The sequence below is a fragment of the Bos javanicus genome, chromosome 2, assembly GCF_032452875.1.
Source record: "Bos javanicus breed banteng chromosome 2, ARS-OSU_banteng_1.0, whole genome shotgun sequence".
In the NCBI taxonomy this organism is placed as follows: Eukaryota; Metazoa; Chordata; class Mammalia; order Artiodactyla; family Bovidae; genus Bos; species Bos javanicus.
Window position 1 is genome coordinate 27,013,587 of NC_083869.1, and position 27,000 is coordinate 27,040,586.

The 27,000-nt window shown below is 38.2% G+C and overlaps 1 protein-coding gene across 1 annotated transcript in view; it reads left to right on the plus strand.

Moving 5' to 3' along the window:
- LRP2 (LDL receptor related protein 2) overlaps positions 1–27,000 on the plus strand; it is a 176,519-nt gene that overhangs the window by 80,896 nt on the left and 68,623 nt on the right. The window contains exons 18-33 of the mRNA XM_061435989.1: positions 1,261–1,386; positions 2,326–2,456; positions 4,608–4,742; positions 5,139–5,420; positions 6,389–6,631; positions 7,682–7,801; positions 8,417–8,533; positions 10,567–10,944; positions 12,094–12,342; positions 13,428–13,636; positions 14,510–14,694; positions 15,809–16,037; positions 16,669–16,843; positions 18,399–18,521; positions 23,117–23,283; positions 24,006–24,149. Coding sequence (XP_061291973.1) covers positions 1,261–1,386; positions 2,326–2,456; positions 4,608–4,742; positions 5,139–5,420; positions 6,389–6,631; positions 7,682–7,801; positions 8,417–8,533; positions 10,567–10,944; positions 12,094–12,342; positions 13,428–13,636; positions 14,510–14,694; positions 15,809–16,037; positions 16,669–16,843; positions 18,399–18,521; positions 23,117–23,283; positions 24,006–24,149 — 3,013 coding nt within the window. The remainder of the gene's footprint in view (positions 1–1,260; positions 1,387–2,325; positions 2,457–4,607; positions 4,743–5,138; positions 5,421–6,388; positions 6,632–7,681; positions 7,802–8,416; positions 8,534–10,566; positions 10,945–12,093; positions 12,343–13,427; positions 13,637–14,509; positions 14,695–15,808; positions 16,038–16,668; positions 16,844–18,398; positions 18,522–23,116; positions 23,284–24,005; positions 24,150–27,000) is intronic.

Consider the following 27,000-nt stretch of genomic DNA (forward strand, 5'->3'; position numbering starts at 1 on the left):
ATTCGGTGGAGAAGGAATGAATATGCAGCAGAATTATCAGGAAAGGCTCAAATTCCTTCCCAGCTTTAATGGGTTGATACAAAGCTTACCAAAGCTTTCTAAATCGTTCAGTAGTTTTCAGAATGAAAAGTCTTTCAGACCACAAAGTGTTTAACCACTGCGTTGTTGATGGAGTCAGGCAAAAAAAGACAGAGCATTTCACATCATCCCTTCTAGTTCTTACCTTTTTTATTTAAATATGTTTGATAGTTTGATAGCTTACCATAAAGTCTTAAACCAGGTAGTTATGTTTTAATAGAGTAATAAAAAAGTGATAACTGGTAACTTACTAAAGCCTGATTGAGGGTACATAGCAAACACTTTACATAGTGCATAATCTCATCTAAGCCAAAAGCTGGTTTGTGAGTGAGTGTATACAAGACCTGTTTTGGACCTCAGAGAGATAAAGTAACTTGCTCAAGGACCCACTGCTATTAAGCAACAGTTAGTATTAAAATTCCAGACCTATCTGACTGCAAAGCCTGTGTGTCTAACATATTTTAAAACTGACGATGGTATCGATAAGAAGTTTTATTGCCCGATAGAGAGTTAAATGTTGATTTTCTAGTGAATTTATCTTAAGCTAAGTCTTTGGCAGTGGGTTTTAAAAAGGCGTTAAATTCCTTTCCTAATCAGTCATTCATTTGAAACAATATGAAGTCACATTTCAGAAAGTTACCTTTTGGAAAAGACTCATTTTAGTTCTTAAGGCGCACATGAAAGAGAAGAGCTTTGCCCCCCTACACTTACATTTTTGCTACCCTTCGAAAAAAAAAAAAAAGCATAAAAAAGATGTCTTGGGTAAGACATCTTGGGTACATTGATTTGGGTGCATTTTTAATCAGGAATGAAATGCTTTGCTGCAAATTCCTTGTGGAAGATGATTAAAGAGTCATCTAGTGGATCCTTGATGTTTAATCCAGAAAGAAAGTGAGAGATTATAAAATCTGTTTTTGTTTTACTCATCATTTATTTTATTTCAAGGACATGTAGTATTAATAATCTGAATTATGTCTTTTTGAAGAGCCTACTTGGTGACAATAGTCCTGAAGTCTAGCACAGTGGTTCTCTGCCCTGGATGCTCATTTTAATGCTATTTGTATTTTCTATGTATTTTTTTATATAAACCCTACAGAAAACTAGTTTGCAGCAATTCTCTGGAGAATCTGTGTTTAGTTTGTACCAATGTTAACATCTTTGATTTATTAACTCCTTTTCTAGGTATATATTCTTCTCGGTTTGGTACCGTCCTGCTAAAATCCTGAGAGCATGGGCTGATGGATCTAACATTTTACCTATAGTAAACACTACTCTTGGGTGGCCCAGTGGGCTGTCCATTGATTGGAGGTAAGTAGGAATCGTCCCAAATTGCTGCTAAGGGAGACATATTGTAGTTGGCCAGCTTCTGCTGGGATGAAAATATATGCATTAAAATGAATATTCTGAAAATTGCTAGAGGAAGCAGAATAGGGCAAGACTCAGGGAAACAGAAGAAGGATTTGATGAAGTACTGGTCATGTGCAATTTTTACAGGGGCCATCTTGAGGTTAGGAAATCTTTGGTGTCAACAAATATGTATTTGCCTATATGCACTATGGGAGGGTTTTTGGAATATCAGATTTAAATTTTAAGATATTGATCTGTTAAGGATATAGGAAAAGGTAACAGGGTAAACAAGCTTAGAGATATCAAATGCAAAAGCAGTTCATAGGAGTAAAAATAGGAAGAAATGTGTTTAACCTTTCAAACATAAGTCACTAACGGTATTTTTCCTAAATGTGAATTTAATAAGGCAAAAACTAAAATTCTTAACTTGAAGATAACATTTCAGGTTTTCTAAGACATTTGAAAATCACTTCATGAAAGTTGCTTTGTTTTTCTGGGGAACATAAGACTATTAAACTTTGCTTAATGAATGTAAATGTGTCAGCTGAACATGCTGTTCAGCTGAATTGCTGTTGTTTAGCTGCTAAGTTGTGTATGACTCTTCTGCGACCCCATGGACTGTCCAGCTCTTAGTCGTGTCCAACTCTTTCCACCCCATGGACTGTAGCCCACCCAGTTCCTCTGTCCATGGGATTTCCCAGGCAAGAACACTGGCCTGGGTTTCCATTTCCTTCTTAAGGGGGTCTTCCTGACCCAGGGATCGAACCCATGTCTCCTGCATTGCAGACGGATTCTTTACTGCTGAGCCACCAGGGAAATCCCTGATTTTGAATGCCCTTAGTATAAGGTGTGCTTTTCTAATTTCTGAATAACCAGTAACTAAGTATTTTGTTATTCTAGTTCTTCACGATTGTACTGGGTAGATGCCTTTTTTGATAAAATTGAGCACAGTAACTTTGATGGTTCAGACAGAAAAGCCCTGACCAATGTACATCAGTTGACACATCCATTTGGACTTGCTGTCTCTCAAGGTATGTTTTGAAGCAAAAGTGTTTTATTTATACTGTGCAAGCTGTATAAAACTCATCCTCACTTGGCAATCTCATAATTCCAGAAAAACTGGTCACTTATGAAATGGTGCTCTTATGTCTAAATAAAACATTGTTTGTTGATGAAATATTAGTGTTTTTCTGTTTGAGACATTTCTATATACAGTGCATCTGTTTTCTTCCTCCCATCTCCTCTCTTGTGAGTATAGGCATGTTCTTGTGGGTTCGGTTGCTGGGAATAAGAATCTAGCACGGCACCACAAAACAGGTGGTGTGTTTAGTCTTGATAATAGGGTTTCTGTGAATGATTGTGTAGTTTGTACCAGGCCAAGAGAGTAAGGAAAAACTAAAACTTACCCTGGTTCTGCTTGACAAACCGTAATTAATCTGGTTAGAGAGGTGCCATTTTTTGATCCAACAAAGCCTCTACACTTATGCTAGTTGTGTTTCAAGTTGAAACTTCCTGCATGCGTGCTAAGTCACTCAGTTTGACTCACAAAGTATCTGACTCTTTGCGACTCCACGGACTATTAGCCCGCCAGGCTCTTCTGTCCATGGAATTCTCCAGGCAAGAATACAGGAGTGGGTTGCCATGCCCTCTGCCAGGGGATCTTCCCGACCCAGAGATTGAACCCACGTCTCCTGCATTGCAGGTGAATTCTTTTCCATTGAGCCACCAGAGAAGTCCTGAAATTTCCTACTGTGAATCATTGGCATACTGCTTTTAAAAAAAGTAGACACTGACTATAATTCAAAGACTTTCTCATACACATGTAGTATGGAATGAATAACTAGTAAATATATTCTATATTCCCCCCTGTTTTCTGTGGAAGAGTGCATGTTATTTTAAAATATTTTAAGTGCTCTTGTGAGATTTTTGAGTCAGTTATAAATATGCAGCCAGTGCATTCTTTTTCCCTTTCTACTAATGCTGTCCGACACATCCTATTTGTTCTCACATAGGAACAGTATAAACATGTTAAATTTTCTCTGCTGTTTGCTGGAATATTTTGTAATTAAATAAAAATGCAGTTTTTATTTCATTGCTGGTTTGCAGTTTGATTGCTAGTCAGACCAAATATGATTTAGTAAGTCCAATGACGGATTAGTCATTGATTAGACCATAGATAAGGAAAACTGATTTTATGACACAATTTGTGACATCTTAGTCATTTTCTGGTCAGTTGGAATTTTTAGTTGGTTATTGTTTTTTTCTTTGGAAAACTCTATTGAAATATGCGTTTATTTCCCTGCTTTAGTATCTAAGGTAAAATGAACACAATTGAATTTTTGATGTTCAAAATCTTGTATGGCCTCTTCCATTTTCAGCTTTGTGGAGCATTATTGTCTTTTAAGGTGTAGGAACACTTATGTGGATAAATTTTATTGATCCCTAAACATACACTAACATTTCCTTCTTGAACTATCTATATCTATGCTTTGCCTTCTCAAAGCTCATTTTGAAATCTGAGAGTCAAATTAAAAAAAAAATGTTCTCATTAAACATGGGATATAAAATGTTTGACCTGGAAGAGAACTTAGAGATTAATTTTACTAGAAACATGAGCCCCCACACAGTGACGATCACTCAGCAGTTTAGTGCTCAAGCTAGGATAAGAACTCAGTCTCCTGAGGCATCATCTCATATTGTATAAAAGAATCCTGAGATTAAAAAGATTTTTACCCATAGAGGTCTAAGGCCAATTGCTATTAAGTTTCATCACAATATTCCATATTCCAATATTCTTCCCTGAATCTAATCACTACTATTATTAATAATATAGGCTTCTTCTAGGTAGGATCTCTCTCAGATATCTATGCTAGCAACTCTTTCTACTGTTTTTATTCCCTAGCACTCTTGTGTCAGGAAGTATTCTTCCAACTCTATTGTTTTATTAAAGGTCCTTAGCTTCAGAGGCTCAAAAGTCAACAAATAAATTTTTTCTTTAAGAAAAAAAAAATAAGCTTCTAAAGAGTCATTTCTAGAATTACAAGTTATGGAAAACAGAAACATATTTATTTAAACAGATACTTATGAAAGAAGCTTCCCACATTTAGAAGAAGCATTACAAACATATTGCATTTTCCCAGGTGAGCTGTGGCAAGTAACCTTATCACCATATTTCTTCTTAGACTATATATATGTTACTGATTGGAGACGTGGTATTATTCGATTCGGGAAATACAATCCTGGACAATCGATTATTCTCCGAAGTGGTGTTGGTTCTGTGATGCGTGCGAAAGTATATGATTCTAGAGTCCAGACAGGTGAGTAATGTTGCCAGGTTGTTTGTATGGATGTATTTAATATGGTGGCTCCTTTTACCTTTAAATACTTCTTATTTACTATAACTTTATAGTATAGTAAATATACTATATAAATATCCTGATAGCTTTATCTTCCTGTCACTGAGATAATTTTAATGTGTAAGAATTTCTATTCAACTCTACTTACTTTAAGCATATGGGAGGAAAAACCCGTTTCGGCACTTCTCTGTATTTAAATTGAATGTGTCATTTGGCATGTTCCTTTCCAAGAAGTCAGTCTCTAATAGTGGGTCTGACAAGTATTCTTTCCCATTCATTTTTCGTCACAAACCAAACCTGTGATCAACCTAAAAGGACTGTGCTTAACCGCCGTGTTTGGGGGCATTGCTTTTTCAGGGTCTAATGCCTGTAGCCGGCCCACCAATCCAAACGGCGACTGCAGCCACTTCTGCTTTCCAGTGCCGAATTCCCAGCGGGTGTGTGGTTGCCCCTATGGAATGAGTCTGGCTTCTGATCATTTGACTTGTGTGGAGAATGCCTCCCGAGAGCCGCCGGTGGAGCAGTGTGGCACTCTTTCCTTCTCCTGTCACAACGGCAGATGCGTGCCCCTTCAGTATCGCTGTGACGGATTCGATGACTGTCTTGATAACAGTGATGAGGTTCAATGTACCACATCTAGTAAGTAGCTTATACATTAGTGATACGTCCTGTGATATATATATAGAGAGAGGTGCACTTAAAAAAAAAAGGCTTAGGTTATCCCTATAGGAAAAAAGGAATATGTACTCTAAAGGCTTTTAGAAAGCTAGACAATGAATATTATTCATAGATAATGTTACAGATGATTTCTAGCATTATTTGGACTATCCTCAATAAAATTTTTTTCTGACATTGGATGGACATGCAGAGTCACTGCATTTTGGCCTCTTCTACCCCAAATAAATGGGATCTAATCTATAGTACTGGAGAGAATGGTATCATGGAATAAGTGTTTGCAATAATAGATTTTGAAAATCTCATGTACTGTATTCCTTTTTCCTCCTGTAGGTGAAAAATGGATTATGGGTGAAATGGTGATTTTAACCTTTATAATCTTTTGATGGTAATCCAATTTATAATAAATACTATTGTGAAAGATTAAAAAAATCTCAGCAATTTCTATCAAGGAGACATTAAAGGAAAGAGAAATGACATTTGAAAATAAAAGTGCTCATTTGTACATTTTTGAAATTTCTAAAGGTTTATTTTGTTTAGTTTTATTTTGCACTGTTCTTTTTTAAAACTGCAGGTTTTTACATAAATGTTTTATCAATTTCAAATGAGCCATATGATGAGAGGAAGCATAGCTTAGAAGCAAAGGATGGGCCTTACAGTCGTGACAACTAGAGCTTTGGTCTTGGGCAGATGCCTAAGCCTCTCAAAGCCTCAATTTCCTCATCTGTAAAAATGCAGATAATTATATGTACCTGGCAGTATCCTTGTGAGGATTTAGAGAGAAAAAAAATATGTAAATAATAGTTGCCAAATAAACATCAGTGAATGGTGATGGCTTTCACATTTTGTATAATGCTCCCATTGAAAGGTAAGATCTCATTTAAAAGGCTGTAAAAACCAATGTCTTTACGACCAATTCGTTTCTATTGTAGATGCTACCTGTTCACCTTTAGCATTTGAGTGTAAACGCGAAGGACACTGCATTCCCTCAATGTGGCGCTGTGACGGAGAGGATGATTGTCTGGATGGCAGCGATGAGCAGAACTGCCCCACTCGAGCACCCACTTCCTGCCGTGCTGATCAATTCACCTGTGACAATAACTTCTGTATCCCAAGGAGCTGGGTCTGTGACACAGATAATGATTGTAAGGATGGATCAGATGAAAAGTCATGCAGTAAGTTTTGAACTGATTTCTCTTGGCTGCTCAGCCTAGTAAATAGATTTGAACCATGAGTAGGCTTTGAGTACTTTCCTTGAATGCTCATATAATTTTCATTATATCTTAACCACTTCTATTCCATCTGTCAACCAGTGTATTAATAGGCTGTAAAAACAAAGACATGGGAAGTCTTGCTAAACATTTTCTATGGAAGCGAAACAAGGACTGTCTTTGATATTTAACTAATATCCCGATGGAAACTGGAAAATAAAAGTCCCACAACTAACTGTTCAGATATTTAAAACAATTGCCCTTTCTAAATCATATAAACACACCCAGATGTTTAGCTACTGGTTTTTCTTTTTATTTATACAGGCAAAAAGACAATAGAATAAAAAGGCAAAGAACATTTCAATTTCATTAATCTTACCCACCTGCACAGAGCGGGTGCAGAGTTCCCTGGACTAAGTTCTGTTTTGGTTGCATGATTTGGCTAGTCCCTTTTTTTCAGGACTAGATAAGCTTTAAGATCCCGTCTAGCTTTCACATTCTGTGAGACTATATTATGATTCCTGTTTTGAGTCGTGGAGGCAGCCCTTCTGACCCTAAGGCTATGTCTCTTCTGCCAGCTAGGGTCCTGGTTTTGAGGATAGTTCTGCTTAGGCTTTGGATTAAATTCAGTTATCATGATCCAGTTAAATCCAGTTATCATGTGGACCATGCTCCATGACCACAGGCCATCCTATTTTGTGGGCTGGGTTTCATTGCTTAGCTGTGCAGAAGAGTCTTGGACTTCATAGTATTCATGAGGTGTAGTCCAAAGCAAGGCCATGATGCTTATCTTCTACGTATGGTCTGTTTTTCAAAGTATCCTCACAGTTTCTGACTCTGAAACTGTTTTCAGTTCCTCTCTCCAAGAAGGCGATCTGCCTGACGTGCAGGAATTTTGAGCACACATACAACTGAGATAATTTATGTATTTCCTAAGCATTGTACAGTTTGGCTCTGGTACACATTGGACAAGAAATAAACTATTAACTTGGTTTTGTTTTTGGATGGCATTAGATTATACACAGACATGTTCACCTACTCAGTTTCACTGCCCTGATCACCGATGTATTGCCCTAACTTTTGTCTGTGATGGGACCAAGGACTGTGCTGATGGGTCTGATGAGATTGGTTGTGGTAAGTACATTGTTTTATTTTTTTAATTAACTAATTGCTTAATTAATCCATTGAGGTTATAAGTCCATAACTGATTTATATGTTTCAGGTGTACAATATACTAATTAACATTCAAAGATTAAAATCATTTATAATTGTAAAATATCAGCTATATTCCCTTTGTTGTGTAATATATTCCTGTAGCTTATCCCTATCTTACCCCTGCCCCCTTCCTTCTGCTCACTGTTAACCACTTGCTTATTCTCTATGTCTGTGAGTCTGTTTCTTTTTGGTTATTTTCATTAGTTTGTTTTAGTTTTTAGATTCCACATATAAGTAACATTATATGGTATTTGTCTTTCTCTGTATGACTAAGTCCATCCACGTTGTTGCAGATGGCAAAATTTCATTCTTTTTTATGGCTGAGTGGTGCTCCATTGTGTGTGTATATCTATATCTATATATATCTATATAGATATATATTTTCTTTATCTATTCCTCTGTTTATGGCCAAATAAGCTGCTTACCTATCTTGGCTATTGTAACAATGGTTTATTTTTATTCATGATGTTTAGAAAAATTTTGATGTTCAGTTGTTCCTTGGCTTAATTTCTAATATTTTTCTCTCATTTTCAGTAATTAACTGCACTGCTTCTCAATTCACATGTGTTAGTAATGGTCAGTGTATTAGCAAGACATATCGTTGTGATGGTGTTTTTGACTGTGATGACCACTCTGATGAGACAGATTGTCGTAAGTACCATATACCTAGCGTGTTTCAGGTGATGGGGTCATTTCTTATTTATCAGGATTGCTCTTCCCACAGATTTTCTCTTAGATAAGCTAGAGGGAAGGCAGCCTAATTAACAAAACATTGTCTAAGGACCACAGTATTGATTGTATAAGAAAATCAAATCAATATCACCAAATAGGGATAAATTGTGAATCAAGTAGTTATAAATGGGCACTTTCAAATTGTCTTTTGAGTAGGTTAAATATTTGTCAGGTATTTTTCTTTTCAGTGTTACCTGCGGCATTCAAAATTAGTGGGTTTCAATGAGGTTTGCCATATATAAAGATATTTTAATGGTTTCTTTTAAGTCTCAATAGGGAGGTCACATCAAGCAAATCATTTGTTTAGTATCTGCTAACATGTTTCTGTGGTCTTTGTTCTGGGAGTCTGATAGAAAGTAAGAAACAAAGCAAGGCAGATAGTTATAAGGGCTTTGTAGAAATGATACAGATAAAATTCATTGAAGGTTCCGAGAAAAGAAATTTTTTGAGGGTTCAAGGAGGACTTCATGGACTATAAATCTGATGGACCTATGAACTTCACAGGCTGTAGACCTAATAATGGAAAGGATTTGTTATTGCCATTTTTATATTAAACAAGGTGAGGTAGTCATTTGTTTGAATGTTGGTGTTTTGGATCATAAAAAGTAGGTTTCTATCAATTCTCCTCCCTAATCAGAAAAGAGGGTTTTCCTGATGGCTCAGTGGTACAGAATCCACCTGCCAATGCAGGAGATGAGGGTTTGATCCCTGGGTCCAGAAGATCCCTGGAGAAGGAAAGGGCAGCCCACTCCACTATTCTTGCGTAGAGAATCCTGTGGACCGTGGAGCCTGGTGGGCTATAGTCCCTGGGGTCACAAAGAGTCGGACATGACTGAGCTACTATAACAACAACAATCAGAAAAGGATGGTTTAAATCTATGGATAAAAGAAAATATAAATTATAAGTGTGTACAACACCCAGAAATTCTTAATCACCAAAGTTTCTGTTTCACATTGAAAACATAGAATTCTTCTCTGGTGGTCTGAGGTTAAAGTGCCATTGCCTCTGGCTTTCTATTACCTTACAAGGTCCCTGGGAGAGAGTTTGGGTTTACTCCTGTGAAATAGGCAAGTAATCTATAAGAACTGCTTGGTGAATAGCGGAAAGTTTACAAAGAATGGAAGATTTACAGTCATCTTGGCTTCATCATCATCAGTTCAGTCACTCAGTCATGTCCAATTCTTTGCGACCCCATGAACCGCAGCATGCCAGGCGTCCCTGTCCATCATCAACTCCTGGCTGCTGCTGCTGCTAAGTTGCTTCAGTTGTGTCCGACTCTGTGCGACCCCATAGATGGCAGCCCACCAGGCTCCCCCGTCCCTGGGATTCTTCAGGCAAGAACACTGGAGTGGGTTGCCATTTCCTTCTCCAATGCATGAAAGTGAAAAGTGAAAGTGAAGTCGCTCAGTCGTGTCTGACTTTTGCGACCCCATGGACTGTAGCCTACCAGGCTCCTCCGTCCATGGGATTTTCCAGGCAAGAGTACTGGAGTGGGTTGCCATTTCCTTCTCCAATTTGCATGTTACTCCAGGTATTTCTTGACTTCGTACTTGGCTTCATTTAGTATAATTCATTTGAGGGAAAGTGATAACATCCAAATATATGAAATACATGAATTCCATGTCACCATAGCTGTTTAACCTCTATTAAATTCTCTGATGATTATTTATTATTTAATCCAAAGTTAGAAACACAGGAAATATAATTTTCTTTTGACTCAGGGACTTCTATCCATTGTACATCCATTTCTTTGTTATCAGATCCATTAATCAGATCAGACAGAGAAGACAATCATTTTACATGTTAATATTACATCTAAAATTAATATTTGTCATAATCATTATTAGAAACTCACCATTGATCCAAAATGATTTCTTCTGAACCTAGGAGTTATATAAAAGGGATTATGGATCACATTTACAAACGCATTTTCCCCATGCTGTTCTCTTAGCAACCAGGCCTCCTGGTATGTGCCACCAAGATGAATTCCAGTGCCAAGAAGATGGGATCTGCATTCCGAAGACCTGGGAGTGTGATGGGCATGAGGACTGCCTCCAGGGATCTGATGAGCACAATGGCTGTCCCCCCAAAACCTGCCATCCTTCTCATTTCGTCTGTCAGAATGGAAACTGCATCTATAGAAATTGGCTCTGTGATGGGGACAATGATTGCGGAGACATGAGCGATGAGAAGGACTGCCCTACTCAGCCTTTTCAGTGTCCCAGTTGGCAGTGGCAATGCCCCGGCCATAGCATCTGTGTGAATCTGAGTGCAGTGTGTGATGGTGTCTCTGACTGCCCCGGTGGGACAGATGAGTCCCCACTTTGCAGTAAGTCTCCTGACCACAGTTTACTGGCCATGAACTCATCCTGAGCAGGGGCCAGCTGCGTGTCGTCATTGTCACAATCACCATGTAGTTGTTGAGGAAGGAATCTCAGTTCTCTGAATTTCAACCTGTGTAGAGATAGCCCTCATGGAATTCAAATAAATCATCACTGGGTAGTATTTATCATTTAATCCTTTGCACCCGGTTCTGTGTTTTTACTTCATTAGATCATCAAATTAAATTTGGTTCTGTTGGATAATGCGCTCATAAGTTTTTCTAACTTTCATATTTCCTAATTTCAATCAGAACTTGCCACAAAATGAATAAAGTCCAGGGATTTGTGTTTGCTGTGATTAAAATCCTGTGATTGGCATATCATCCTAATTACTGTCCTTTCTTTCTTTGCTCTTTAATCGATGCTCACTCTCAGATGAACCCTAGCCAGGTATGACTGCAAAGTATTTTAGGTTCTTATGATTTTATTTGCATTGCATTTGTGCTGAAAATGTCCTAATCATTTAGACTTACTTCCCCTTCTGGTACATGTTTCATACCATGACTCTTATAAATAAGAATACACATGGAAATAGAGGATATTTGCATCTACAGGCAGATAACTATCTTGGGTGCCTCGGGCATAGTCATTTTAGCCCTGAAAGTAAGGATGATCGTATGTTAGTTTCTCTATGCCCTCTAGTCTTTCAGTTCTCCTTCCCCTTTGTAAACCTTTTAGCTCTGTTCTTCAGTGTCAAAGTCTCATCTTCCATATCTGTGTAGGTATAAGAATGAAAGAAAACAAATGGAAAGTAATTTAGGTCTCTTTGCAAGCTTTACCAATGACAGTTATGTTTCTTTATGTTTAGTTTATATTTCCTCCACGTTTCTTTCATTGCACTAAATGGAGTTATATTAGAAGGTTGTAGTGAAGAAAGTGGTCCAAGTCCAGTGGATGTGAAAGATGGTAAATCCTTAGGCAAGTCAGAGCACTGGACAGCCTATGGACCTCATCCATGTGGATTCTGCTCATAGCTCAGACTTGGGTATTGTGTTGAGGGTGACGTGAGACTGTATGACATATAATATAACAGAGTGAACCAAAGAAGCAAAGATTGCTGACTTTTCCCCTTTGTGATTTCTTTTTCTTTATTCTAGACCAGAATAGCTGCTCAGATTCCAATGGTGGTTGTACTCACCAGTGTATTCAAGGGCCTTATGGGGCCCAATGCCAGTGTCCATTGGGATATCTGCTTGGCAATGACTCTAAGACCTGCGAAGACATAGATGAATGTCATACTCCAGGCTTTTGTAGCCAGTACTGTTACAACATGAGAGGTTCTTTCCGGTGCTGGTGTGATTCAGAATACACGCTAGATGCTGATCGGAGGACTTGTAAAGCTACAGGTAATGAAAGTGAGCTAACTCCAGCTAGTTTAACAGGCATACTCCAGACACCATCTTCGTATAATGCCTGATGAATTAAATTCAACCAGTATTAATTCTGGGCTTCCCAGAGGGTGCAGTGGTAAAGAATCTGCCTGCCAGTGCAGGTAGATGTAAGAAACGTAGGTTCAATACCTGACTCAGGAAGATCCCCTGGAATTGGAAATGGCAACCCACTCCAGTATTCTTGCCTGGCAAATTCCATGGGCAGAGGAGCCTGGCGGGTTACAGTCCATGGGGTGGCAAAGAGTTGGACACGACTGAACACAGCACACACATAGTATTAATTAAGTTTCTCTGACATGAAAGTGTTTGTACTATGTGTTAGGGTATTGATGTGGCTGCTTTAAATAATAATAATAAATAAATAATACTAAAACCAAAGAGGCAGTTTCTTCTTTTCAGGTAGGAGTCTGGAGGGTAGAGGGTTCGGGGGTAAAAGCTGGTGTGCCTTCCATCCAGGGATCCAGTGATCTTGCTCCAGAGTTTGCCAGCTCCCAGGAAGTATGAAAGGGGTGAGCAGCTTCCTTTTAAGGATGATCCCTGGAATTTGACACATCATTTGTGTTTGCATTTTATTGATGGAAACTTAGTTATATAGTCTCTCCAAATTGAAATGGAAATGGAGAAACGCCTCTAGCTCTTAGGCCCTGTGCTGTGCTAAAAGTTGGCATAATTTAATACTAAAAAGGAAGAGGAGAGAGGACATGGGAATGATTAGAAATCTCTGCCACAGCTGAATGCGGAGTACAAAATAAGCAAGTACAAAAGTAACTATAGAAACAGGAAGAATGCAAGAATAGTTCACTCCAGTTGATAGATAAACACTGAAGTGTAATTCAAGGATGAAAGACATTTTGAAAGCTTACTTTCAGTACTTGTGGAAATCAGCTATTAAGGTAACATCATTCTTATAGGAGTTTTTGTTTGTTTTTCCCCATTACTCTAGTTTGGAATGGCATCTTCTTTCTGTTATCAAAGGTATTACATCAAATATTGTTGTTTCTCCCATAATCATTGACACTTTGTATTTTCTTCCTGGACAGAATCTGAAACTCTGTTACTGGTGGCGAGTCAGAGCCAGCTTGTTGCTGGCAATATGACCCAGAATGGGTACTTTGTCTACCCAGTTATCCAACATGGTTCTCACATTGTGGCTGTTGATTTTGATTCAGTCAGTGGTCGTATCTTTTGGTCTGATGGAACTCAGGGTAAAATCTGGAGTGCGTTTCAAAATGGAACAGATAAAAAACTAGTAAGTACATAAGTACATATCTACTGGCCTTTGATCTGACTAGTTCCCCAGTCTCAGGTCTATTTGCTGTTAATCACCAGTGAGAGAAGGTCCTACCCTATCTTAAGTGGTTCTCATGTCTCCCTCTGGGCCATCCATACTTAAAAGCCCTGGATGTTCCTAACTCCTATCTAATGGGATCTGAGGGAGAGACTTGAATCTGAATACCAGGTTATACGATACAGAGACCTCATTGCATCTTGGAAGTCCCTTCTGCATTTTTTTTTTCCTAGTGGATAAAAAACGAGACACAGAGGAGGTTGCTTTTCTTTCTTTTGTCTTTTAAAATATTTTTAAAATTTATTATTTCTTTTCTATCTGGTTTATTATATAGGATAGTGAATATAGTTCCCTGTGCTATACAATAGGACCTTGTAGTTGAAGTTGCTTTTCTTAGCTTTAATTCAGTTATGTTTCTTGATCAGTATCCCAGAGTTTCAATTTCTTCATCCTTGGTGGTTATGTTTCCTCTGCCCCTTAGAACTTTATTTTGTAATTGTTGGCTCTCAATCAATAAAAGCATTACTTTTGCCATGAGAACACTGTAAAGTTTCATAGGGTGGCCAACTTAGCAAATGGATACAGTTTTTATTTAACTGAAAAAATTCTGAAATCAAAACTCCACACTAATCCAACAATAGAGTATTCAATTCTATACAATCTTGTAGATTTTCCCTAGAAAACCCTACTGTTTATACATGGGAAGACCACATTTTCTAGTCCTTACATGAGAGCATAGGACAAGTTAGATGATACCTTAGTCTCAATTTTCATTTTATTTCTATGTTTGGATTATTTCTTGAGAGTTCACTTATTATTCACTTTTGTCTTTAGATACTTGACAGTGGTGTCAGCATGACTGGAAGTATTGCAGTGGATTGGATAGGACGCAATCTTTACTGGACAGACATTTCCCTGCGAACAATTGACGTCGCGAAACTGGATGGGAGCCACAAGACTGTGCTGATAAGTGAAAACATAACAAATCTAGGGGGACTAGCAGTAGATCCCAGAGCTACGTAAGACATTTTTTTTTCTTAAATATCATGTTGCCTTAACATTGTATGAGAAGAAATAACAGTAACGTGATGTGGCTAATACTCATATCACAATATTTTAAATGATCCCTTGTTTAGACATCTCTATATAAATGTTAGCCATACAGCTAGTTGTTGCTGTCTTCCTTTATCCGAATAGTCCTCTTCATAAAGTACACAAGAGCAATTAATTGTTCACTTAAAGATCATGTTACTTTTTAGCTTTCAAGTATATGATGAAGTCTCTAACAAATGCATGCAGTAAAACACTTCATATTTATACTGCAAAAAGCCAGATTTTCTTGCTTCAGTTTCATATTGTTTATTACAACTTCCTTTTAGGTCATGTAAGGAGATTTTTTCCTCCTGGCCCTAAAGGAAAGAAGAAATTCTCTCATGCTTAGAAATCTTTGAGGGCTTCTTTCCTTGAATTTCCTTAGATTGTCTTCTTCTTTTTTTTTTTTAAATTTTATTTTATTTAACTTTACAATATTGTATTGGTTTTGCCATATATCAAAATGAATCTGCCACAGGTATACATGTGTTCCCCATCCTGAACCCTCCTCCCTCCTCCCTCCCCATACCATCCCTCTGGGTCGTCCCAGTGCACCAGCCCCAAGCATCCAGTATCGTGCATTAGATTGTCTTCTGCAGGAAGATGAGTTAGGCAAATTATGTTCAATGCAGTGCAGACGTGCTAGATATTATAAAGTATTACACACTAGTGAAATTTATGATGAATCTGATGATGAATAAAGACTTTCTTAAAAATGACAGGGTAGATAAACAAGGACAGATGGACTTTTCTAGATCAACTGTATATGGATTGTACAGAAGCACAAATCAGCATTGAGACATTTCAGTGTGTCACACTGTACTGCTTGTTTTATGAACGTTATAAAAACACCCAGATGGCTTGTGATTGCATTATGATTGCAGTTTTGCTTTGTGACATAGTAAGCTCTTGCATATATTCTGAACTGGAGATGTGTTATTTTAAGCAGAGCATAAACATGATATTCTATTATTTAAAATGACAGTTATTTTCCATGTAGAAATGTGTCCTGTCCAACTGGTAAGTCATTTCTTTCCACAGTGACCGTGTGATGTTCTGGTCTGACTGGGGCAGTCACCCTCGCATTGAGCGAGCTAGCATGGATGGCAGTCAGCGCACCATCATTGTGCAGGAGAAGATCTACTGGCCCAATGGATTAGCTCTTGACTACCCCAACAGGCTACTCTATTTCATGGATGGCTATCTTGATTACCTAGACTTCTGTCACTACGATGGAAGCAATCGGAGGCAGGTGATAGCCAGTGATTTGGTAAGTTGGTAGCAAAGAAAGGAAATTAAAGTAAGATCATGGTTTAGTAGGAAGCATATGGAGTAAAAGAAAAGTAAGAAATTCACTTCTGTGTCGTAGACATCCAGAAAATATCAACAGGAAGGAGGGCCGGTCCATCTTTTTTCACAGAAAATCATTATTCCTGTTCATGGTCCAGGAAGGATTAATAGCTTGCGTGATTTAGTTGATCTGTCACTTAGCTGATGCCAATCTTTTGTTTCCCCATAAATAATGATTTAATTATATGTAAATTCCTCAATGAAATCATAGTTTGTTGCATGTTTTGTATTTTTATTCAGGAAATTCTGGTGAAATTTATTTTCACAAGTTAAATGGGAAAATGAAGAAAAAGTATATTTTACTAAAGAGCTTTTGAAGCCTTCAGAGTAAAGATGAAGGCTAAATGACACAGGTCCATGAAAGTATTTTTAATTTGTCAGTGGGATGTAGGTCAAGAAGTATGTTTTTTTCTGTCTCTTGAGAAAGGATTTTGCTATGTCTTTGTTAAGTTAAATGCTAAAGGAAACCATCTTCTTGGGTAGGTATCCCTTCCTACTTTGTTCATCTTAGTTTTTATTTCTAGGTCTCATTGTTCTCTTCTGCTTCACAGATTCTGCGCCATCCTTACTCCATAAGTCTTTTTGAAGATACTGTGTACTGGAGCGATCGTGCTACTCATGAGGTTATGAAGGCCAATAAGTGGCATGGGGGGAACCAGTCAGTGGTGATGACTCTTCACCAGCCTCTTGGCATTGTTGTGGTTCATCCTGCAAAACAGCCAGTTTGTACGTGATAGGCATATCTTTTCTGGGTATAGCTTGGAAAACATTGATTCTGGGAATGTAAAATGTATAATTTTGCAGACCTATTTGTTTGGACAGTGTATTTCCATGATTTCTATTTATCATGGAAAACACAAATCTTTTATGTGTTTACATACTCAAAGTCTCCCTGGTTTTTTTCTCTCACTTACTCTTGCCACACGGGGCTTCCCTGGACTTCCTTTTGGTACAGAAGCATATCCGGCTTCTCTTCCCATCTCTGAACGTCTGCCCTGGGATGCTCCTTGCCCAGATCTCTGTCTGAGGTGCTCCTTCTGTTACTCTCAGATGGTCCTTTGTGACTTCATTCTCTCAGATGGCTCTTGACCATCCTATCGAAAACGGCTCTCTCTTTCATAATTCTTTTGTTCTTTGTTCTCACATTCTAAAGTCACATGGTTTATGAGTTTAGTTCTGGTTCCCTTTGTTACAATAACGGCCTCATATTTACAGTATTCCCAGTCTCCTGCATTGGCAGTTGGGTTCTTTACCACTAGCACCACCTTGAAAGCCTGTTTGGCTTTACTAGTTTTTGAGTGAACGAATGGATTACTGCATCTAACAAAGTATATGTAATGAGAATATATAAGATCTAGAGAATATCCTATCAGCACAGGATACACACCAAGTCTCTTTACTTCAAGGAGTAGAAACACAACAGAAAGATGTCACCAATTAAAAAAAGAAAGATTATTACCTAACCAGAACTTTCACAACAGTAGATAAGGTCACATAGAGAACACAACCTGGTTTCATTTAATGTAAAAAGATCTTTTTGGGGTCAGCCAAGGAGACACATCTTATGTAGCATCAAATTTCTACTTCTAAGCTCTGGATTACTCAGGGGCTGTTTGTTCATACTCCATTTATAGACTGGATAGGTCTGTGACCTTGAGTAAGTCATTCTTCCCCCTTATGCCTCTTATGAACCTTATGTTGAAAGATGATGTTAGGGAAGGGAGAAGTAGTTAAGGGCAAAAACCGAACTAGCCAAGGTAACTAAAATATTTGTGTGTCCAAATATCAGAGACTTCTGGGATTACAATTTTTTAATCAAGATGTAATTGATAAATGACATTGCATTTGTTTTAGGTGTGCAACATAATGATTGGATATTTATATATATTGTGAAACGATCAATGTGAGATTAGTGAACATCCATCACCACATATTTTTCTGTGATTAGAACTTTTAGGATCAACTCTTTAGTCTTCATGCTGTACATTACATCCACAAGACTTCTTTATGTTGTAACTGGAAGTTTCCACCTTTTGACCACCTTCACACTTTTTGCTACCTTGCGTTCCCTGTGTCTGGCAAGCACCAATCTGTTTTTTATTTTTTGATTTAGATTTCATATGAAAGTGATATCATTATACCCTTCAGGTCTGTCTATGTTGTTGCAAATGGAGTATTTTCTTCTTTTTTGGTGGCTGATTAATATTTGATTATATGCATTCTGTTCACTTTAATGTGGGCAGTTTTCCATTCACCCTGTTTTCTTCTCTTTGTATTACAGCCTCAAATCCGTGCAGCTATACCCGATGCAGCCATCTGTGCCTGCTTTCCTCAAAGAGCCTTTACTCCTGTGCTTGTCCTTCTGGGTGGACTCTTGCTCGTGATTCTGTGACTTGCGTGAGAGGTAGAGTATGTCCTTTAAGTACGCTCTGAAGGTGGAACTTGCCATCAAACTCTAAAGCACTTGGTGATGGCGCGTGTGTGCGATGTTTCCTCTGATCAGCAGATATCTGTGGGGTGTGTGCCGTATGGGGTGAGTTAATTGAGCACCATAAACAAAAACTGATTTACAATCAACCATATACAGAAACTCCATTACAAATGAGTTGTAATTGAAATATAGTTTCTATATATGGAGCCAATATTATGTGTGCCTGTGGTTCAGCATTTTTTAACCTCACATTTTTTCTTACTTGGTTATAGGCAGGTAAGCTGTGATAATGGGAAGTTCCAAATTCTGCATTTAGAAATAAAAATTATGGATATTCGTGGATAGTTTCATTTTTAGGTTACTTATCTCATTTTTAAAAATATTTATTTTTATTTATTTGTTTGGCTGTACTGGGTCTAGTTGTGGCACGTGGGATTTTTTAGTTGTGAACTCTGCAGCATGTGAACTCATAGTTGCATGGCATGTGGGATCTAGTTTCCTGACCTGGGATCAGACCTGGACTCCTGCATTGAGCATGTGGAGTCTTAACCTTGGACCACAAGGAAAGTGCCTCCTATTTCATTTTTTATTCTCATAACCAGTAGTAAATAGAGTGTTACAGTATGGGTGTTCTGACTCCAGTTTCAGTCCCTTTATTATTTACTATTTTATGGCGCTCTAAAAATGAAACTTTTCTTTGTATGAAATACTTTGAGTGATTATTTCGGCAATTTATTCTTCATCTCATCCTAGATATCTTCCTGGGTTGATTGAAGAGTATGTGAATATTATACTAAGTACTTTAGGGATCAAGAAAGGAAGGATAAGATAGAGTCAATCCACAAAGGGGATTTCTAAGAAATCATTTGCCTTTGCTTAAAAATCTAAAGAGATAGTATAAGCAAGTTTCTTTCATTACTCAGTGAAAAGGAGTAAACATTTTCATCCTGATAAAAATGGCTGTGGACAAGTTAAAAGTAAATGTTTAATGGTGAAAAATTCCTAAATTAAGAGAAAAGTAGTCTTAATTCTAGAGGAAAATTTAGTTTTCAAAAGGAAAATATATTCCTGAATCCAGGAAATTTATGGCATTTACAGGTTATACAGATGCAGGGTTACTGAACATTGAATTCCATCAGCATGTAATATTTTGCAGTGATACTTTTGTGATGAAAGATTTTAATTATTGGTAATGCTTACAAAGGGATTGGCATTTGCAGTGTTTCTTCAGAGATTTATTATGAACCTAATCCTTGTTGACATTGTTTAATTTAGTGTGTCCTCAGAGTCTTTCAGCAGAAGATTAAACGGGGCTATAGACATTCTTTGTACAAAACATTCTTTCACCACACAAAGATTGTTGAACTGTGCGTTGGGGATTGGTGTCATCTACGTTTCTATCTGATAGTGATTGATAAGTGTCAACCCTAAAAAAATACCTTTTTTTATTTCACAAATAATTCCACTAGTGGTTTCCCGTGGACTGATTTTTACTGAGGTGGAACTTTTTCAACATTTTCCAACAGGCTTCTGAGCATCGGTTGGGTTACTGAGTCCTAATATATGTGAACTAAAAAAAAAAAAAATTGCTTTTTTTCAACAAGAAGCTTAGAAGACAACATTCATAGATGAAAACAGTTTATTTAAATATTTGATCACCTTTAAAATTTTGTCTGTACAGTGTCTAGAATATCTTTGAAAGTTCTTGTATAAGATTAGGTGAAAAAGCACAGATTGTTTAATATTGGCTATGTATTCATAAAAGCATGCATTAAAAAAATCTGGAGGACAGGATACACAAATGTCAATAGTGCTTACTGTTGGGAAGGGAGATTAGGGAGTATTTCTATTTTTTCCTAATTTTATGTTATAAAATTTTAATGGGAGAGCTTTCTCTGTATGAAATAGTTTTTTTCTTGTTTATCAAATATGTTCTTCAAGTGCCAAAAAGCCCCCCAAACTCAAACCATCTTCCCAGCACCCCCTAATATTAAGAGCTGCACATCCAAAATAGGGTTGTATAAGGTCTGACTCTGGGAGGAGCTATGCTTGGGAGTCATAAATGCCACCTCTTAATGACAACATAAATTTTTCATTCATGACTGTTGTCTTTTCACTTCTTTGCTCTGCTAACACTAATCTTAATTCTTAATAAGATAATGACATGAAAAATAAAAATGAAGAAATTTTCATTTCTCCTGATCTCCTTTCCAGCCAACCCTAGATGCTGCTGTGCCTACTCTTTCATGGCCATGGTCCATATTCTTTGTCTGGCCCCCCAGATTCTCAGTTCCTTGAGGATAAACCTGATCCCTTTGTATATGCCCATGGCACACAGTGTCACTCAGTGAATGTTGAATGGATGACAAACCTTTCAATATCATTTTTTATTTTCCATTCATGTATTTTTCACATGTTTATGCCTTTACTGATGTGTAGAGTTATAAAATTAGTCCTTTTTTCTTTGCCACAGAGCACTTTTCATGCACCTTCCTATGCCACCTGCTGTTTTGGTGGTCACTTCTGCCAGTGCAGCGTTAAATGATACCCCACCTCTAATCTATGGCCCGCAAATGTTCATTGGTTGTAAACCCTCTCAAACGCAGTGAACAGACGGAGGTCCTGAGACTTATCCCTAGGGAGGAGAATTGGCTGAAGGAGTAGCGCTGGAGGAAAAGCTTATTAGAGGAGGAGTCCGGGAGGCCCATGTTTGATGGATAAGAGATGAAGATTTTTCAGCCTTAAACAGTGCTTTAGTTAACAATTCTTCCAATTAAGCAAAAGAAAAATTACCCTAAAAAAGAGCAGAATCAGATTTTGAGTAAGTAAAAATTCCCCTGTGAAATTGAGAAATATTTCTTATTTCTCTGAACCAATGAGCATTTATAATATATAATTAATTAATCATTAAATATGATCTCAGAATAATTTCAGGGTACATTTGAAACTCATAATTTTTAATTTCTGTATTTAAATCAAATGAATTCAGGAGTGATTTGATATTCAATAAATAGTACCCAGCATGTACTTTTTGCAGAATAGTGATTAAGAACATAGGTTTTAGAGTCCAAGTGACCTTGGTTATTTTGCAACAACAACAAAAGGCTTTAAGGAGAGAAATTCAATGAACAAGTATTTGTTTGCTGCATATTGTGTAGCATGTATTCTCAATAAATGGGGATGGCTATTTTGATTTATTGCAGTTGTTCAGAAAAGAGGAAAAGCAGCTGAGCGAGGCAAGGTTTGGGCGTTAATCTCATTGCATTGTTTCCTGCAAGAGTTGCATAGCTGTGGGAGGCTCCTTGGCCTCAGTTGCTTTTGAAAACAGCATTGCTGGTTGCTGTGAAAGACTACATGCTATACATTGTAGTACTTTTCAAGAAGAGTTGCAAATTTCAAATCTGTACTAGGTAATCAATTGAGTCAATTCATTTCTCAGTAATGGAAATGCCAGGAACAAGGAAAAGCTAATCGAATGTAAAAGAAAGTAAAGAAAAAATTGTCAAAATAATCCTGCTGAAGATGCAAAGCTTCCGGAATAATCAAAATAATGCAAACACCATTTTTAGCCCATGAAGATTATGCAATAATTAATCATTTTATACTTTGTCTTAATAGGTGATATATCTTACATGTCTTAATAACACAAACTCACATTTCAAAGTTTTCCTTTTCTCGCAGAGGAATGATAATAAAACCCTACTCATGAACTTTATTAGTTTTTTCATAATGCGCCTATAGTCTGGAGAAGATGATCTCTGAAAAAGGACCTCATTATCTATTAAAGAGCCTACATAAAGTGATAGTTTAAATAAGATATTATGAAGATGTTTAAATTGCAATATATAGATACTTTTGAGAACTTCAGAAGACACTCTACATATTTACTTATCTGTCCATCCATTTATTCATGTATGGGGTCATTCAGTTAGCAAATATTTATTAGACAACTATTCCAAGCTCTGGGGACATAATAGTGAGTAAATTGGACGGGGTCACTGCCCTTTGGGAGTTAGAATCTAATGCAGAAGATAGACATTAGTCAAATAACAGTTGGTGCAATTATAAATTAGATTTACTTAGTAATTAGACCCTTTCATAAACACTAGGCAACACTTTGTGGTGTTATTTTCTAAAATACTTAAAACTAATGAACTGCCATTCACCAAGAAGAGACTACAAATTTTCTTTTGCCCCAAAATGTGAAAATCCAACTCTCTCTTGCCTGAGTCATTCTGCATCTAGAAATGGGAGAACTTCTTGTCTGTGACTATCCAAACATGGATTAGCAGTGTGAGTAAGGAATTAATGAAGTGTAAGGTAAATGCTGATCTACCTTGGGTGATTCCAGAAGTCTCGTATGTGAAATTGGTGGTCTGGTGACCCAACAACCCACTGAAACCCAATGGAAAACCCTGAATTTTCTGGTGAAATATCTATCATGCATTATAATTATTGCCATGTTCCTTCAGTGGCATTTTATCCTATCAGATGGTAATAATCCTTTGCCTTCTGTTAGTCTAAATATCTGGGATATAATTTTGAGTGATATTCTGTTATTTTCACAGATGATCAAGCATTCCTAATAGTTGTAAGAAACAGTATAATTTTTGGAATTTCCCTTAATCCTGACGTGAAGACCTTTGATGGGATGGTGCCCATATCAGGGATACGCAATGGTTATGATGTTGCAGTTGATTATTCAGAGCAGTTCATCTATTGGCTTGAAAATCCAGTAAGTTTCGAATAACATTCCAAGTATGTAGCTTGTTCTTGAAGAGCCTACCTTCACGGAGGCCTTCTTACATTTTTGCTTGCGGGGGTCGGGGTGGGAATGACCCAGACAGAAATTAGTTAAACGCTAAGCCTTTTTTAATTCAGTGAGGGGTGTCAATGGGAAGTTGGCCTGGAGCAAAGACCCAATAATAAACACGTTTAAGCCCTTGGGTGCATTTATTCATTCATCAAGTATTAAGTGACTACTACTTTCCTGCAGTGAACTGGCTGCTTCCAACTGCAGAATACATGCCAAGAGGAAGCAGTAACCAAGTTTGCTCTTGAGCTTTAATCTAGTGGAAGATATTAGACTAACATAAGAATGATCTTCAGTTAAGACCAAAGGCAATAATTCCCTAAGGGAATTTCAGGAAAACATCTGATGTGGCTGCTGTGGCCTTCACTCAGAATCTTTGTCTTTAGGAGAAAAGAGAACATTCCTCCAACTTCCTTCCCACTGGGACTCTTTCTTTACCTATTAGGGAAGAAACCTGTGAGAATGGGGAAGGGGCAGAGAGAACATGAATGATTCAGTGCTGCTGGCGTTGGTGTTTTACCCAGTGAGCCCACCCAGTGGCCCTGGCATTTTGCATTTCTTCCATGCATTAAGTATCTTAAAGCAACTGCAGTGAAGAAGCTGTGACCTTGAAACAGCTCACCACTCCTTGTCTTTCTCACTAGGGTGAAATTCACAGAGTGAAGACAGACGGAACCAACAGGACAGTGTTTGCTCCTCTGTCAAGTTTGGGGGCTTCTGCGAGCCTGGCCTTAGACTGGCTATCAAGAAACCTTTATTTTACTGATCACGTGACTCGATCAATTAAGGTACTAAGTCCATAAAACTGTTGATAGAAACACTGGTTTCTGATTCATGTAAAATTTCAGGAAATGCTGTCATATGGAGGAAGGAAAAAGGGATATTAGTATAGTTCTCTGAAGACAAGGAGAAACCTAAAAATTGAAACTTTCTACTGTGCTATTTTGTCTCCACCTGAGTATCAATGGCAGCCTGTTAATAATTTAATAAATAAGAATTTATTAAAATATATACAAAGATAAGTAAAAATTATGTCATGAATTCAGTGTAAAGGGAAGCTTATAGTAGGCAAGGCCCATTTCCATCATCTTTCCCCATCAAGTATCCAATGCTATTTCAGTTCTAAACCAAATTTTTAGATTGCCATTGTTCTAAGATGGAAATCTATGACTCTAACAGTGAAACAGAAAGTAGAAACTTGATTCTGATTCCTTTGATGCTTTCCTTTGTGAGATAAGTGTTCTTTTCACTCTTAATTCCCAGAAGAAACTCTATAGGGGCACAGGTATGAAATCACATGAAGTAACTCAGAGGTAACTTGACTAGTGTTGGTTTACTCCAGTCTGGGATAAGGTTAAGACATGGGAGGGATTATTAATTCAGAGTGAGAATGAGAAGTCCTAATGCAAAGGGGCAGTCTTGGGAATGTGGCCGTAGGGTGACAGTCCACTGCTCTGGATGAAGCATCAGTTAGTACGTCGGTTCTCTTTGGGACATTCAGAAAGATTGATGCTAACGATGAGGAAGGTGCACAGTAGCCTTCCTCAGGAGCCTCCACGGTAGCCATCCAAACCCTACAACATTGCTGAGGGCCAACAAGTGCAGTAAACGGTCACGGGGACAGGGATAGTCACAGTATGTACTCAGTATCCTAATCTCAAGCCAAGTAGAATCACAGCTCCTAACATGAAGGGAAACTTGGAGGCTCATCTGGTTCATGCTCTTCATTTGGTAAGACTGTGAAGCCCACAGAAGTCAGCTTCACTACCCTGATTCCAGGAGGTGGGGTGGGAAGGGGTGGGTGGTCTAACTTTGCCTTGTTATAAACCACAAGTGCAGCAGTCCATCCTGCTTCAACCCCCTTGGACAGTGACAGAAGGTATTTTGCACAACTTCAACTAAAAATATCACCGGCCCAAGACAAGGCAATATTTACTGCCAAGACCTTTAGTACCAAACTCACATCCTCTAGAGGCCACTCAGTACAAAACTGTCTTCTTTCCAAATGGCAATTAATCTGCTCCTGTTTTGTAAAGGGGGTCTTCTCTTGTGGACTGATAGTCTTTCAAGAGCAGGGCGCTTGTCTCCTTCATCGGGGTTAGATAGCACCAGTTGAAGAACTGAGTGCGTGCGTGTGTGTGTGTGCATGTGCGTGTGTGTGTATGGGTGAGGCTACTTTAACCATGGAAACTTAAATTGTGCCCCCAGTGAAGCAAGGTCCAGAGGAAAGAAAGCTTGCTCTGGAGTCCTGGCTTCGAGTCTGGCTTGTTTGCTCAATTGCACATTCATTCAGCAAACACTAGTAAATGCTTTCCATGGATCAGTGCCATGCTGTGTGTGTGTTCAGTCGCTCAGTCATGTCTGATTAAAGATCCCGTACAGTCCCAGGACTGTAGCCTGCCAGGCTCTTCTGTCCATGGAACGTTCTAGTCAAGCATACAGGAGGGGGTTGCCATTTCCTTCTCCAGAGTATCTTCCTGACCCAGGGATTGAACCCTAATCTCCTGCATTGCTGGCAGATTCTTGACTAAGCTACCAGAGTAGGAGTAACTCATGTTGAATTCCAGCTTTTCCACTAGGGGTAGCTGTGTGCTCATTCACTGAAAGCAATTTTGTAATTGAAATGTGAAACATACAGAAAGGCTGTCTGCCACAGAGCTCCAGCTATTCCAAAAAAACAAGGAGACTTTCTTTTGAACCGAAGACATCCTTAGGAAAAGGAGAGAAATTGTAGCAGAAAGAGGCAAATTGAAAAACTTATTTTAATCCAAATAGGAGAAAAAGCTGCTACACAGGAGAGAGAAAAATAGAAAGAGTGAGGGAGAGAAGGATGTGTGTGTTTGTGTGTGTGTGTGTGAAAGAGTGCTGTTGCTGCTGCTGCTGCTAAGTCGCTTCAGTCGTGTCCGACTCTGTGCGACCCCATAGACGGCAGCCCACCAGGCTCCCCCGTCCCTGGGATTCTCCAGGCAAGAACACTGGAGTGGGTTGCCATTTCCTTCTCCAATGCATGAAAGTGAAAAGAGAAAGTGAAGTCGCTCAGTCGTGTCTGACTCTTATCGACCCCATGGACTGCAGCCTACCAGGCTCCTCCATCCATGGGATTTTCCAGGCAAGAGTACTGGAGTGGGGTGCCATTGCCTTCTCCATGTGAAAGAGTGAGGGAGGGAGAAAGATGTATATAGATAGAAAGGCAAAGATGGAAACAAGCATAAATAATCAGTTTGTATTGAAATACGATTTTATAGAAAAGGCTTTGTGCAAATCAAGAGGCGTTTTCTTATTTCTTACGAGTGTTTCTCACCTCAGACTGTCTCAAGTGCATACTAAAATGGCCTTGTTTCTATAAGAAACTGCTTCTGGTCCAGTAACGGGTATCTCTCAGTGGTGTTTCACAGTGGTATAACCCTGTAGTTATAACAGTTCAAGCAAGATTGCTTAAAAACATAACAATAGGAAACCCACAAATCCTCTCTAGGCCTCTTCTGTATTACCTTATGTGGGCATGATAGTGGCATCCATCTCATGAAGTCACTGTGAGGATTAAATCCGATAGTGCTTAATTTAATGCCTGCTGTATAGTGGGTTCCCATAAACAGGTCGATAAAACACACTGACTGTAGTCGTGCCGGGTGCTGGGCA